At 43.3% G+C, this 13,132-nt stretch overlaps 1 protein-coding gene across 1 annotated transcript in view; it reads right to left on the bottom strand.

Annotated features, from left to right (window-relative positions):
• CALCR (calcitonin receptor) overlaps positions 1 to 13,132 on the bottom strand; it is a 301,302-nt gene that overhangs the window by 151,179 nt on the left and 136,991 nt on the right. Inside the window, exon 3 of the mRNA XM_066584763.1 lies at positions 8,236 to 8,321. Coding sequence (XP_066440860.1) covers positions 8,236 to 8,313 — 78 coding nt within the window. The 5' untranslated portion in view covers positions 8,314 to 8,321. The remainder of the gene's footprint in view (positions 1 to 8,235; positions 8,322 to 13,132) is intronic.

The raw sequence follows: 13,132 nt of genomic DNA, 5'->3' as shown, positions 1-13,132 counted from the left end.
AAAGAGATACCAAGATGGTGAACGGTCTGCAAATCATGTCCTATGAGGAACAGTTAAAGGATCTGGGAATGTTTAGTTTGCAAAAAAGAAGGCTGAGAGGAGACTTAATAGCGGTCTACAAATATCTGAAGGGCTGTCACAGTGCAGAGGGATCAGCCCTATTCTCATTTGTACAAGGAAAGACTAGAAGCAATGGGATGAAACTGAAAGGGAGGAGACACAGATTAGATATTAGAAAAAACAAATGGGTCCTGAAGAAGCTCTAAGGGCCACATCACACAAGTGCATTGGTCTGCTTTTCTGCTTGTGGAAAAATCCTACACGTAAAACATGGAGAATAGAATGCAGTGTTTTCAATTAGTTCACTTCTTTTTTTGCGCGATACATGGGTTGTCAAAGGTCCTAGCAGCATGCTCTGTATAGATTTTTGGCTGGCGTGGACAGTTAGGGTTAGGGATGTTGGACCTGTTAGCCTGACATTGTTAGTTGTAAATGCTTCCACATTACATCTGTAACATGGAAGCATTTGCAGTTAATAATGTAAGAGGTCCAACATCCCTAAAGCCTCCACGCATAGACACTAAGCAGCAAGACCTGTAGGACTGCCGTGGATCTGCAGCCACCAGCGGCCAGGACACAGGGGAGACTCTCAGTGGGGATTACATTGAGCAGCGGCAAGGGACGCGGAAGAGACTACAGCAGCGTCACCCAGGGACAGGAGGCGGGATGGTGCCTTGCAGTGGAGATGAGGAGCTGCAGCAGATGTCAGCTGAGTAAAGTGCAGGTGCAGGGAGCACAGCGGAGGGAACTTTGCTACAGCACGTGGGAGCAAAGGCGCGATGATGCGACAGCACTCACGGGGGGAGCTCAGCACCGGCAACGAAACAAAAGCAGATGGGAGTAGAGGGGCCGGGACATGACAGCACTGGCGGGGAACACACCAGAGGGAAGCAAAGTACAGAAGCTTGCAGCAGAGGGCCCTTGCTAATTGCTCAGTGTAAATAGCAGCCATTCAGTATTGAATGGGAGCTATGTTAAGTGAATGGAGAGGGGCAAGGGAGCGAGAGGAGAGAAATCTCCTGCAGCCTCCCTGTCCCCCTGCTGGCTGCTCCGTGAGCGAGCCAGGCATACTCGCTCCTGTGGAATAGCATTGGAGCGAGTGTATGCGGGGATGAGTGTCGGGCATTGTTTGCCTAACATTCGCCCCGTCTAAATGAGGCTTAGGAAAATCAGTCAACTAGGAGATGGGTTCCCGCAGACGTGCTGGATCCGACATTTACATTAGGGAAAAATCTTTTAATAAAGATTATTGGTTGTGTGAAGGTCCTAGGCCGATATAAATTATGTTTTCAGAATTGGGCGGGCCAGCTGAACAAAATCTACCTAAGCACATTGGGGTGTGCGGCCCAGAACACCCCCAAATGGCGTATCCGCATACCTGGTTATAATTTGCATGTCATGTTTAATATCGCTGAGTAGATAAAAACCTGACCAGAAATTTGACAGGCATATATTCCCGATCGGAAAAACTTCTGCGAAGATATGGCCGAAATGGGGAATTACGTTTTTTTTTCACAGGTCCATACGCATTACCCCACCCTTCTCTGAATGACCTCACAGGGGACGGGAGGAGGCACTGGCGTACCGCTAGGGGTCCTTCATCAGACTGAAGTAAACGCTCATTGGTTGTTTCACTGATCAATCAGAACTTCTTTCACTGATTGGTCGGTGAAACCTGTCTGAGAGACTGCGGTTAGAGCTTTGCAACATCAGACCGGCCTCCCCTCCTCTTGCACTTAAACAGCAGCTCCGCTGTTGGGGCGGAGAAGTGGAGGCTGTAGACAAAGACCCCTGACCCCTCCTGAGAACATATGGCTCCTTCACTGCAGGACTGCCTAGAAGACACAGCGGTTCAGCACAGCACCATCTGCAGGAATGGAAAGTATGTAATGTGTGTGTCTGTGTGTGCTTTATGGTTGTGAGGACTCGTTCACACGGACAGATTGTCACCACATGTTTCACGCATGTATATCCCATGCGCAACACGCGCTGAATGGAGGCAATGAACGTCAATGGACTATCACTCTCCCATTCACACCTGTGTGTGGGTGCTGCGTATTGATATGCGGTAGAAATAAATCACAGCGTGCTCTATATCTCTTTATATCATACGTAGTCCTAGTATAGGCCGTGTATGAAATGTTGTTCATATACATGCATGGCGTATGGGCAGCACTTCCATACACATCACCGCTCTGAACACAGTGGGGAATTTTTAAAAATCGCATGTCCGTGATCCGTCATTCGTGGGCATGCGCAATCCGTACGCGGTCTCTACCGCAGCGCGTATGCTCTGTAGTGTGTACAATCCTGCGGGAGACACACAGTGCTGTACGCATACGCCTATTGGAACGAGCCCTTTGTCTCACTTCAAAATAGTGCAGCGCTACTTCCTCCTGTGAAATGCCAGGCGGAAACCAGACAGACCCTGTTATAGTTAGTGGGGTCTGTTCAATTGAAGCATTTGGCCGGGGGATGCTGTCCCCCGAACAGAGCAGGAAAACAGAGTCCGTTAGCACTAATGAGAATGAGCCCTAGTATGTGTCATGCATGTAGAGCTGAGTAATGTACAAGTAGGTAGTGCAAAGGCATCAAAACACCTAAGGGTGCGTTCACACCTGACAGATCTGTAGCTAATTGGTGACATGTGAACGCACCCAAAAATGAGTGGGTCTTGCATCAGGCAGAAGGTCAGCGCTGGCGGCTCAGTTATGCTGTTACATTAAAGGGGTTTACTGACATTTTAACCCCTGAGGACTTGGCCTATTTTTTTTCTCATTTTTCTTTTTCCCACCCTATGACCTGTAGTTCATATTGGTACATATGACTTTTTGATAGCTTTTTATGACATCTTTTCCAGGAGACAGAGTGCCCAAAAAAGAGTAATTCTGGCGCTGTTTATTTTTTTCTCTGATGACGTTAACCGCGAGGGAAAAATAACGCATTACGTTGATATATGGAACTTTTACAGACACAGCGATACCAAATATGTTTTTTGTTTTATTATTTAGATTATTCTATTATTAATATGGCAAAAGGATTTTTCTTTAAAACTTATTACTTTTTCTTTTTTTATTTAGAAATTAATAAAACTTTTTAAAACTATTTTTTTTTATTTATTTTTTAATCCACAGAGGGAGCATGAACTGGCAATGGTTTGATCGCTTCTGCAGTATGATGTAATACAATAGCATTACGTTATACCACGATCTGAGGTATAATGTAATGCATGGCTAGATAGGCAATCTGCAATGACAGCCCTCGTGCCTTTCAGAAGGCCCTTGGCTGTCATGACAACCGCAAAGCAACCCGTGATCTTATCGCAGGGGGCAGTGCAGGACCCCTGAACATCACTCAGAGCAGTTAATTGCAACTGCCAGAATTGATGGCGGTATTTAAAAGGTTAACAGCTCCAATAAGTGGCACTGTTTAGTGGAGCTGTTGTGGGTAGGTGTCAGCTGTAAGAAACAGCCAGCACCCACATGGTATGGAGCGGGATCGACCTGCGATTTCCCCTGAATACACACCTGAACCTGCAGGATGTAACTGTATGCCCTGTAGTGTTAAGGGGTTAAGAGAAGCTGAGGTGGGGTGGGGGGGGGGGGGGCCCAAGATAAACTTTTGCACGTGGGGCAAATAAGCCTTTAGCTACACCCCTGAGGGGAGGTGTGTTCTGGGGAAACTTTAAAACTAAGGGTCTCAGAGAGACCCAGTGTCAGACTTTCGGAGAAACGCCCAGTGTAAGGACTTTTTCATTGTTTCAGTGGCTCCGCACATCTCAAATCTGGTACCTTTCATTTATTTTTCTACGTGTTTTATTTTAAAATACTGTCTTGTTGTGTATGCCTGTATACCCTTATACTGCTGTGCAACAACCTTTTTGTATGTGTATATATATATATATATATATATATATATATATATGCACTGCTATTCTTTTTTAGAATAAATTTGCAATTTATTAGTCGAGCCTTGTCCGTTTTAAAATGAACCATAAGTCCGAAGAGATTGTATTCATAGTTCATAGTCTGCGTTTCAGCTTACCTTTAAAAGTTGGTGGTGGCAGTGTGTGTACGAGTGGCATTGTGGAGTGCATCAGCCTGGATCAGGGGGTAATTTGTGCTTTCGGTCTGCATGTGGCAAAACCCCATGAAAGCAATACGTTCATGTGCAGCACCTGATACTGTGATAATGAAGGTCAGGTTAGGGGTGGTGGGATTTCATGTGTCTGATAGAGTATCTCTTGTAAACTACAAACAGAGATGAGTAATGTTTCTTTAACTTTTTGTAACACTTAATAGTAGCAGAATTATCAGAAGTGATCGAGAAACAATGTAGCATTTTTAGTTAACTTTTTTGTTTCTAGAAAGAGATGCAGTAGAAATAAATGTTCCAGTATCTAGTGCCCGAAATATCTCTTAATTACCAAATAAATGAAGCTTCATTGGGTCTCCGCTGCTGCTGTGTCTGTGGGAGCAGCCGGCAGCATGTAAATTCTGGGCTTTATCGGGCTGAAAAATCAATGTGAAAGACACTTTGCAGCTCGACTGCACATCATTTGACTTTTAACATCCAGGGATTTGAGTTTTATGCTGAATTGCGGTTGATAAAACTGGACAAATCCCCTTCTCCCAATTGGAAGATGAAAATGTCAACATCTATCTGATCTCATGTCTGGATTACTTTTTTATTGTGCAACAGAACAATCAAAAACCCATAACTGGACGTTTTGCCAAATGTTTTGAAATGTGTTCTCAAAATCTGAAAAGTTAACGAAAAAGTTGAGCTGAATATATTTTTAGTTGAAAGTAACGACATTTGCTATTAACATCTTCCCTTTTGCATTCCTCCTTCTGCACATCTCCTTACTGCTGCAGTAATATATACAGTTTATTGTGCCTGCTAAATTTTTGCAGCGTTTTTAAACCCTCATACGCCACATTAAATGTCTGCAAAATACGTCATGCGTTACAAGCGTTTTCATGTGATTTTCATTAGCATTTTCTATTGCATTCTTTTTTCTTTGATAACATTCAAAACATGTTTTTCTGATGTTTTCAAGTCCTGTAGAGAAGCCTTTGGAAAAAATACTTAGTAAAAAATGATTTGCGCAGAGCATGATTTATTTTGAAGAAAACAAACCCAAAAAGGCTACAAAATAGCACAAATTAAAATATTTTGCATGAAGTGAGTTTGATATTTCACTATAGACCGGGGTACTTAGCTAGTTCTTCTAAAGGTTCACTTTCCTGGGTTTGCTGTCAGGTGAAGGTCCAGCATATACAGGTAATGAGTGTTAAATCAAGCCACGTGATTAAAATTACGTATACGTTATGGTACGACTACGGCGATACCAAATATGTCTAGGTTTTTTCTTACTACTTTTGCACTATAGAACACTTAACCTGCCATAACTTGTTCATTTTCCCATCAATAGCGCTGTGTGAGGGCTTATATTTTGCAGAATGAGTTGATGTTTAAATTTTTACCATTTTGGGGTAAACACAACTTTTTGAATGCTTCAGTCTTACATAGTGATGGTGATTACAGTGCAGTTACTTTCAGTGATCACAGGTGTTGATTTCTCTGATTGGTGATGTCCATTTTTGTTTTACTTCTCTGTCTTGGCCAAGGCCACCTTGGACAGCTATGACTCATCTCTGCACGCTCTACCATTCCTGCCGCTAGCCCCAATGACCCTCTCGGTAATTTCCTTACAGGAAAAAGTGCCCTCTTAGTTATACTTCCCCCTCTCTTTGGCTCCTCTTACTTACACTTCCCTCTCTGTGGCCGCTCTTAGGTATATGCCCTCTCAGTAGCCCCTATAAGCTATACTCCCCCTCTGTGGCTCCTCTTAATTGTACTACCCCCTCTGAGGCCTCTCTTAGTTATGCTGACCCCATGTGGCCCTTCTTATAGTGTCTCCCATGGCCCATATTATAGTAACCTCCTGTGTGTGAAGTAAACCCAGAGTCGGGGTCCTACAACACTGCTATTGCTACTTCATGTAAATGCCTGTGTATATATTTGCAAATGTGTGTATTTATGTGTATCTTACTTTAAATGGTTAGTAATGGGTTGAATTTTGGTGTTCCTACCACCTAGCACTGTATGACTGTGCAGAATACATCCTAACCTACTCTCATACCTGCCTGTCACCCATAGCTAGCCTGGGATTGGATAGAGAAAGTTCCCCTAGCTCAGGATTGGTGTTGGAGAAAGGTATAAAAGGTAGAGAGTTGGCAGGGTTAGCCAGTCTAGTCCTAGAGTTAATGGAGAGAAGATAGCCAGAGATAAAGACTAGGAACAAGGTGAACATCTTTTACAAAGTCTTCTAAGGATAGTCTAGTCCAGAGGAGTCTGAGATAAAGACCAGGGAGGAACCAGGAGAAGATCTTATCCATACATCAGTAAGAGACTAGTCAGCTCAGCAGAGTCTGAAGGAGACCATCTTTACTAATAACCAGTGCAGTAGGGAGCTTGAACATTGGATGGCTGTGATTTGTACATTGAGCACTGCATAGATTGGTTATCAAGCTCCGCAGCTGAACCAATCAGAGCCATCGCTTCCTGGAGGCGGGGGTTTATGAACTTCGTTACCAGGAAGCGATGTTCTGTCAGCTGCTGAGGACTGAAGCAAGAGCGACCGAGATCCAGAGGCCAGCGGGAGGGACCCGTATGGCTGCTGTTAGGTAGGTTTTGCTTTTTTTATGGTGTGTAGCTAAGGCTTATGTTCGGAGTAGGTCCTACTTTTGGGGAAACACGGTACTATTACATGGATGGACTAGTTTAAATCCACTGCAGCAGGATCCCCTGGCACTTAGCAGCTCTCTGTCCTGTCTCAAAGAATGAATCCTCAGCTTAAGACCCCTTAAATTACACTCCTATTCCCCTAATAAGACATATGGACAGGGGTTTCAAGGAATTGAAAGTAAGTATTTTTCTTTTCCAGAAACTTTGGCATTGTTGTCCTGAGTTTGAGTGTGGTTGAGCTGATACAGAACATAGACTAGAGGGGCACTGTTTCTGGAATCTTTTTTTCAACTACTTATATTTTCTCTGCTCCCTCACTTTTTTGACTGACAGTTGACTGAGGGTCTGGACTTCACTTCTTTGTCTCCAGTGGCAGTATCAGATACAACAATAGGGAAGGGCTCCTGCTGCAGTTAGTTGTCTATCAACCAAGTTCAATCTGAAGTTTGTGAGAAAGAGGAGGAGTTTAAAAGTTTTTGGGGGGGCAGGGGTGTCAAACTCATTTTCACCAAAGGCCACATTAGCCTTATAGTTGCCTTCAAAGGGATGATTTTATTGGTATAGTAAGGGCTCGTTCACATGAGCACACAATTTTTAAGCATGTAATATGCATTGAATGCAACTCATTGATTTCAATGGGTTCATTCACATAAGCTGGATTTTTCATGTAATATGCAGTTATGTGAATAAATATGCGGCACAACATATTTTGGAGTGTATTACGCACCACAATAGGCCATTTAAAGGGAGGGTGTAAATATACAGTGAATTTGCAAAAAATCTGCATATTCATTGCATATTCGTGCATCTTTCAATGAGCATATTTGCGTTCTTTTTTGGTGCACAAGTAGTGCCCCGGTAGTAGCAGTGGCCCCCATAGTAACTCCAATAGTAACAATGTTCCCTATTTTGGCCCCAGTAGTAATAGTAAGCTCCATAGTGCTCCCAGTAGTAATAGTGACCCCCATCGTAGTCCCAGGGATGCTGGCCAGCCAGAAAAATCAATGGCAACTGTGTTTTGCATTTGCAAGCATCAACCTCTACACAGGGGTTGAAGCAGGACTTCCTCTCAAACCCAGGTGTATCCTGGCGGGCACTGCCAGGATAACTCCTTTTAAGATTTAATGCACGGCCAGCGAGCCACATAAAATTAGGCGACAGGCCACATTCCACCTGTGGCCCTTGTGTTTGATATGTATGGTGTAGACAATGTGTTTTTCTGGTGTAGTAGATTAGCCTTGTGCAATACAACCACTGCGTAGAATCAACTTGGCCTTACTGGAAATTAGGGGTTCTCAAGCTTGGCCAACAACTATTTATTGTCTATGGCCAACTTTAGGCTATTATGATACTAATCTTACAAATCAATGTCAATGGGCATGTTAAACTAATCATACTTGTAGAAAGTCATGCAATACTTACAATGAAAAGAACGATTAGTAAGAAGCAGCAGTGATTAGTTTTTTCTTCCATTATTTCCTTAAGAAATGAAAATGTCATAGTTTTCTCTGCAACAGAAAAAAAAATATATAAAAAAATTAAAATCGACTCAATTTTCCTACTTAATATATTTGCATAAACCTTATCTTAAAACTACAGTAAATGTCCCTATCTAGTTAGATCCTACTCATTCCTCTACCACCATACATTGCACAACGTGTAAGAAGCCGTGCCAACAAATACCGCCATGTAGTGAGCATATAACAGATCCGCTAGATGGCACTCTACCAGCTGGCCACCACTGATCAAATGTGTGCTCCATGACAACTTCTGTAGTAAGACATGGATTTATAGGGTTGCCATACACTCGTAAATGGGAGACATGTTTCTTTCTTCGGGACACAAGGGATTTGGAAGCCATTATGCGCAAATTATATTCTTAAAGAGAATAATATATCACAACAAAACTAAAACTTAAGACATTAAAAATTCACATTTGGGCAAAGCTTGAAAACATTGACAGGAGGAGATCTTAGCATGCAAATTGGAATTTATTCTAATGAGTTAGCAGATTTAACAGCAAGCCGCCTTAATACCACTGTGACTAAACCTCAGCGGTATCAATTTACCGCTCTCCAAGAAGACATTAAAATATGTTCAGTCACAGCACATCAAGAGCTAAAAAAAAAAAAATTCCGGGAATACACAATTTTTGCTTTCAGATTTGTTAAAAAGGATTCCAGCGTGCCCTTGTGTATAATATTTTATGATAAAACCTTATTTCTAATATACAACAGTCATGTGAATGAAATACGCATTTCCTAATGAAACGTAGAACAAACAATAGAGGTGATTTAATACTTTCGCTGGCACCATTTTTTTTACAATTTTGACCTGAATTATATGCAGTTGAGTCACATTATTATGACTGCCTCTTTTTGACATTGACAGCGCTTAGCCCATAAAGGAAGGGACGGGTCGTGGACTGGCTTGGTGGGTATATAAGATGTACATTAGTCTGTCTACTCATATATCTTTGGTGTCATGGCTAAAAGGGACAATTTATCAGAGTTGCAAAAAGGGAATGATTGTTGGCTTTTGGGCCAAGGGTGGGTGTATTTCTCTAACAGTGCAGTTTGTGAACTGTTCGTGTGCTGCTGTGAAGAATGTGTATCGTGAGTGGACAAATGGCACCATTGGGAATAACCAATGTGGAAACTGTAGACCACTCCGTGCCATTGATGTGAGAGGTGAACGTTGGCTACGAATGCGTGCAAGGGCGATACGCTGTAGTGGTGTAGCTCAGCATGAAAATGAACCAAGGGTCTACCAAATGTGTCTAAAACAGTTCAGCAAACCGTACTTGGGGCTCCAAAACAGAGAGATGGTCACCGCAGCTATGCCAACAAAAAGTGCATCGGAAGAAAAGGCTTCTATTTGAACGACAGTATCGAGATTGGACCACCGCCGATTGGTAAAGGCTTGCCTTCCCCGATGAGTCACGTTTTCTGTTTCATCGAACTGATGAACACTGGCGTGTCCGGTGACAAACATCAGAGAACAAACAACCTGCAGCCATCGGTGGAAGAACACAAGCTGGTGGTGGCAGCGGCAATATGGTCAGGGGAATATTTAATGGCATTCTCTGGGCCGCTCATCCATGTGGAAGGCGCTCTGAACCAATTTGGTTCTGAATCCATCCTTGCAAATTACATACACTCATATATGATGTTTATCTTTCCTGGGGAAGATGGGATCTTCCAGCAAGACAATGTGACAAGTGACAGAAATGTCTGACAGTGGTTGGAAGAGCACGACCAAGACTTACAAGTACTTCCCTGGCCCCATAATTCCCCAGACTTGAACCCAATTGAGCCTCTGTGCGACACCTCGATCGCCATGTTTGCTCTATGGATCCTCCCCCACGCACTGCCTAGCAACTGTGGGATGCACTGCAGTCAGCATGGCTCCAGATACCTGAGACAACCTACCGGCACCTTACTGAAAGTTAATGCAGGCCCATCTAGCTGCTGTCCATGTGGCACATGGTGCTTACTCAGGATATTAGCTGGTGGTCATAATAATGTGACTTGACTCTGTACAATTTAAAAGAATTATACTGTTAAAATGCCAGTCAGCTCTAATACTCATTGGCACCTTCATGCAACATAATATCGAAATGTAATTTTTTTTTTGCATAAAAACTTGTATTCCAGGCTAAAAGTCTGGCTAAAATCCTGCTAAAAAAGTTCAAGATGTGGAGAGTTCCTAAATACGACTCCTGTCTTTGCCTGCATGCCCATAGAGTTTATATATATATCATCAAAACTGAAAAGAGAAAAACCTCTACCATCCAGATGCCAGTAAAGTTTTGAGTCACGGAGACAACCAGGCGCTTGGTTGGAAGTGGTCATTATACATAATGGGTGCAACTGATTTTTGCATTCCCATTATTCTTGCTCTCACTTGCATTTTACTCCAGAGAACATTCTTAAAGGGGACTTTAAAAAAAGATTGTACGGTCTTAAAATGCTGTAAATTAAAGAAAAAATGCTTACACCGGCAGCTTCCCGCCTAGCGCTGGATCTCTAGTACCCACCACTCGAAACTTGGAAGATGCAGCTGGTAGCCATGCCATGGGGTGTGCATTGTGCACGTGACTGTTCGGCCAATCACAGGCTTCAGCAGTGGTTCTTACATGGCAGCTGAAACCTGTGATTGGGTATGTAGTCATATGCACAATGTATGGTATATGATAGCCAGCTCCGTCCTCCAGCTTGCAATCCCCGGGTACCAGAGCTCTAGCGCTTGACAGGGAGCCATTTGAGCTGATGAATATCCATTTTCTTTCTTTTATTTTACATCATGTAATTTTTTTAAACTTCTTGAAAACCCCTTTAAAGGAGTTGTCCAGGTTTAAACTAGTGATGCGTTATCCTCAGAATAAAACATCTATACTAGATAGGGGTCCTCCACCTGGGACTCCTGCTGATCAGCTGTGCTTTGGGGCGGTGCGCTTCTGCATGGAGCTGATGTGCAGGAAGGAGCTCCATTTCTACTGCAGTGGTCTGACTTAGTATCACAGGCAAAGTTTTCATTGATGTGAATAGGAACTTTGCCTGTAATACCAAGCTAGACCACTACAGAGAAAAGGGAGCTGTCTGCTTTCTGCACACATTATCTGCATGCATGAGTGCACCAGCAGAGCAACTAGCTCATTGGCGGCTCCTAGGTGGTATACACCCATCAATCTATTTATGGCAAATCTTGAGGATGAGCCATCAATAGTTTAAAGCTGGAAAACCCCTTTAACCCCTTCAGTAGCAGGTTTATTATTACCATGTCATGCCTCACAGGGCAGATTTTTTAAATGAGTCAACAATGCAATCAACACCCTGGAAGATTTCAGATGACAGCTCAGTGCTCTGCACATTTCAGCACTGGAGCTGTCCGCGGAAATCTTCTGGGGTTTAACTGCATGGTCAGTGCAGCAAGCCCCAGAGATTTTCCGGGCGTGCCACTAAAGGGGTTAATGTCAGCGATAGTGACAGGAGTGAAATTATACATAAACCATCCTCCCTCATGGAACTTCAAGCTCACTTCCCAAACATAGCCATCACCTTTTTCATTATTTCCAGTTTACACTTACAGTATGTTAATGAGGTTATTGTTGGAATGGAACAAAGCCCTGCAAACTGGTTTAGGGCATCCACAACTATATAAAGGACATACATCCAGATTCTATCAGCTCTGGAGCGACCCCCTAGATTATACATGTTCACACACAAACATGTCTCAATGGCTAGAGGACATCCCAGAGCTGTCTATGACTACACTATTATGGCTGCTAGAACACAGCCGTTACAACAAGATGAACTTACAACTGTATGACAGAGCATATATAACTCCGGTGAGTTATCAACATCGCATCAGTGAAAACATTGCTAATGGGAAGAAAATCATTGGTTTCATAAATCTGCTTTTGACTTGCTCTCGTATCACGCGAAAATCATGCAATTTTATCATCCATGTGAAATCTCCTGTTTTCTCGCCCAATCAGTTGGGCTGAGGCGTATATATGCCGCAGCCTGGAATTCCGTTGGATGAGAGCAGTGACCTTAGCGCTGATAAAAAGTCACTTCCCCCACTCCCCCTCCCTTTGCCAGCTGATCACGGCGATAGAAGCTCCCATAGAAGCCTATGGGAGCTGCCAGCAAAGGGAGGGGGGGGGGGGACTTTTGCAGCGCTTGCCATGCTAATTTCCCTCCGCTCTCTCCCCAGCCTATGGGAGCTGCTGGCAAGGGGAGGGGGAGGGACTTTAGCAGCACGAACCGCTGCTAAATTCCCTCCCACCTTCCTCCCCATTCCACAGAAGTCTATAGGAATAGTCTGCATATTCCGTCAAAAACACACAAGTCCTATGTTTTCCGGCCAATGGTAAAAGCAGCTGGGCAGAATGCACACCGTATGCGCTATCTTTATTGAGCCAGTCGATTTTACGTGCTGGAAAAATCGCCCATCTGAACGGATGCCTTGTAATCCAATGCTTCAGATAGTCGCGATTTTCGGCCAGCGCTTTATCGTGGCAAAATAATCGTGATAAAACTCTCGTATGAAAGAGGCCTTATTCATATTTTCTCCTGTATTGTGGATATATAAAGCTTTGGATGGCTTTGACATCTAAATATTTTCAAAAAGATCTGAAGGGTTCGTTGACATTGGACTTGGCTTTTCCACAAAAGGAAGTTAGGACTAACTTCCTGATTGGTCAGGTCCAACCGCTAGGATCCCTAATGACCCCAAGAACGGGGGTGCATTTAGGAATGAACAGAGCAGCAATCGCATATAAGCGCTACTACTCTTCATTTTCAGTGGGACC

Source organism: Eleutherodactylus coqui, chromosome 12, assembly GCF_035609145.1.
Source record: "Eleutherodactylus coqui strain aEleCoq1 chromosome 12, aEleCoq1.hap1, whole genome shotgun sequence".
NCBI classification, from domain to species: domain Eukaryota; kingdom Metazoa; phylum Chordata; class Amphibia; order Anura; family Eleutherodactylidae; genus Eleutherodactylus; species Eleutherodactylus coqui.
Note: the sequence above shows the minus strand (reverse complement) of the source record. Positions and strands in the feature narration are given on the sequence as shown.